The sequence below is a fragment of the Montipora foliosa genome, chromosome 5, assembly GCF_036669935.1.
Source record: "Montipora foliosa isolate CH-2021 chromosome 5, ASM3666993v2, whole genome shotgun sequence".
Lineage (NCBI taxonomy): Eukaryota > Metazoa > Cnidaria > Anthozoa > Scleractinia > Acroporidae > Montipora > Montipora foliosa.
Window position 1 is genome coordinate 4,517,827 of NC_090873.1, and position 2,500 is coordinate 4,520,326.

General features: G+C 41.8%; 1 protein-coding gene across 2 annotated transcripts in view; it reads left to right on the plus strand.

The window, feature by feature from the left end:
* Nucleotides 1–2,500, plus strand: part of LOC138003441 (uncharacterized) — a 37,002-nt gene that overhangs the window by 34,034 nt on the left and 468 nt on the right. For both annotated transcript variants that reach the window (XM_068849514.1, XM_068849513.1), the window contains 3 exons: nucleotides 1–1,205; nucleotides 1,372–1,477; nucleotides 2,084–2,500. The exon at nucleotides 1–1,205 is cut by the window's left edge and continues 306 nt beyond it; the exon at nucleotides 2,084–2,500 is cut by the window's right edge and continues 468 nt beyond it. In XM_068849514.1, coding sequence (XP_068705615.1) covers nucleotides 1–1,205; nucleotides 1,372–1,477; nucleotides 2,084–2,493 — 1,721 coding nt within the window. In that variant the 3' untranslated portion in view covers nucleotides 2,494–2,500. The remainder of the gene's footprint in view (nucleotides 1,206–1,371; nucleotides 1,478–2,083) is intronic.

A 2,500-nucleotide genomic window follows, 5' to 3' on the forward strand; every position in this document is an offset into this window, starting at 1 on the left:
ACGATCTCATCTGCATAACGAAAGAAAAACTAAAAGCTGTCGGACGTGACGTTTGTATCATTCTCGATAACACTGAGGATATACAAGAGAAGGAAAGGGAGGAATTTGACAGTTTCGTAAACTTCGTAGTGCAGGAAGCTCCAGCCATTCAGCTGATCATCACATCTCAAGAAGATGTAGGCTGCACCTCATTGAACGTACACAAGGAGTTTCTCATCCCTTTGGATCCCCAGTCCTGCGCTCTTTTGCTACAGGGATCAGTTCCCATTACCGAGGAGAAAGCCCAGGAAATTGGTACGCTTTGCGGAGGAATACCCCTCCTTCTTGTCCCCTGTGTGGCCCTACTCCAAAACTCCTTTTCACCGGAAGCCTTGATCCAATGGCTGAAAGAGGATCCTATACACTTCCTACAAAATAGGGCAGAAAATGTTTACAACGCTTTGGGTAGGTTTCTGGGGAAGGTGCCTAACTCACTGTTAAAAAATCTTATCGAACTATCAGTATTCCCAGCATCATTTTCAGTCAAAGATATCAGCGAAATTCATTTTAACGACGAACTGGAGTCAGAGAGAGTTAAAACAACGATGGTGGGTTGCTCTCTTATACAAAGGATGGGAGATGGGATGTATGCCTTGCATCCATTGGTCCGTGAGTACTGCCGAGCCAGCCGGAAGAATGTTGGTGTGGATGAAGTAGGTAAATCCGCGCAGGACAAGTTTAATGAGCATTTCATTGAAAAGCTTAGGACATTGAGCAAAGAGTTTATTACGAAGGATTCAGCAATGGGTGCCATCTCCTCCTTTAGAAAATACAGGGCAAACATCATGGAAGCATTAAGGAACTACATGTATTCAGACGAGAATAGCAGCACGGATGAGAGGGCATTTGGCGTTGATGTGGCGATTAGCACTGAGGTCTTAGACTTTTTATGTAAAGTTTTATTGCCGCCAGCTGAGTGTTTAAAGTTTTACCGAAGATGCTATGATATCGCCGAGGGCTCAGGTGATCAGAGGAGACTTGCAAACAGCCTAAATGCACTGGGTTTTCGTTACCTGTGTGATGTTGCGCACTTAAAACCTAATCAGCAAAGTCTTGACAAGTTCAAGGAGGCCAAAGGGATCTACGAGAAACTTTCAAAAGAGCAGCAAAATTGTCAGGCGTATGCGCATATCCTGTGTAAACTTGGCTTATGCCTTTGTCTTAAGGTAAGAGCAGTCCAAATCCTGCAATCTAATCGATTCTTCGCGCCTCATTGATTTTCGTAGCTCTGTTACTGGTACGGTGCGTATTTTTGGTTGTCCTGTGTTGTTCGTTTGTTTGTTTCATTTTCAATTTCAAAGCGTTTTTTTAAATTAACTTTGATTCTTCAAGGGTGAAGAAAAGGAAGACGGCCTTGAACTCATTTATGAAGGAATCGCGCTGAAAAAGAAGCTAGACGATCCTCTTTATTTAGCCGCGGGGTATTGTGATCTTGGAAGTAAGTATCATGTGCTTCTCAGCTTCATTACATTCAAAATTTTTGCATTCGCTTTTTGCATTCGCTTTTTGCATTCAGTAACTTGTCACCGTGTTTGAGCCGCAGGAGAAAGACTAGCACTAGTGTACTGCTGTCCGCTTTTAACAGAAAGAAGTACAAGACTCTGAATTACTTGTAAAGTACACTGGCACTGTTTAATTACAATCAATTGCATTCAATCCAATTGTATTTCAACTTCATCTCTACTTTTAACAACTACTACTCAACTCTCAACAACTCTTTACTTCTTTACTCTAACTACTAACTATTGACACACTAACATTTTTAATAAGGTAGTAGCCACAACACAACATTGACCACATAAGAAACTACCAACGACTGCGAAAAAAAAGCGTATCGAAAATGACAAATTCTTGAAAGTGAGACTACCACACGAGTAGCACCTACAATGGAACTTGCACGAGCCAGTAAAATAACGTTGGAAACAACATAACACGAAGCATAATCTAATCAACTATTCAATACTAATCTTTTTGCTCACATGGTAAACATTAATCTTAATAAAGATAATTAAAACCCATGTTATTTTATTTCTCCCGTCGTTAGATGCTTATTGCACACTGGGAGACCATCAGAAAGCCATCGATATCTGGGAAAAAGAAACGTTGCCCATTTACCGAGATCAACTGGGTGAACACCCCTGGACTGCCACGATTCTGCACTTCATTGCTCTCTCGTGCAAAGCTCTAGCGAAAAGAAACGTTGATGGCGCCGTAGAGAACATCAGAAACTCCCTTGAACTGCGAAAGAAGTTGTTGGGTTTTCATCCGGACACTGCACGGTCACACGTCTTACTCAGCGACGTGTTGGTTGAAGTTCAAAACGATTGCAAATCTGCTTTAAAGGAGCTTGAACAGGCCTTGGAAATTCAAAAAGAAGTGTTGGGTGAAAACCATAGCAGCACAACAGATACAAAGATGAGGATCGCAAATGTACGTATGAAAGGTGCAGACTGAACCGAAA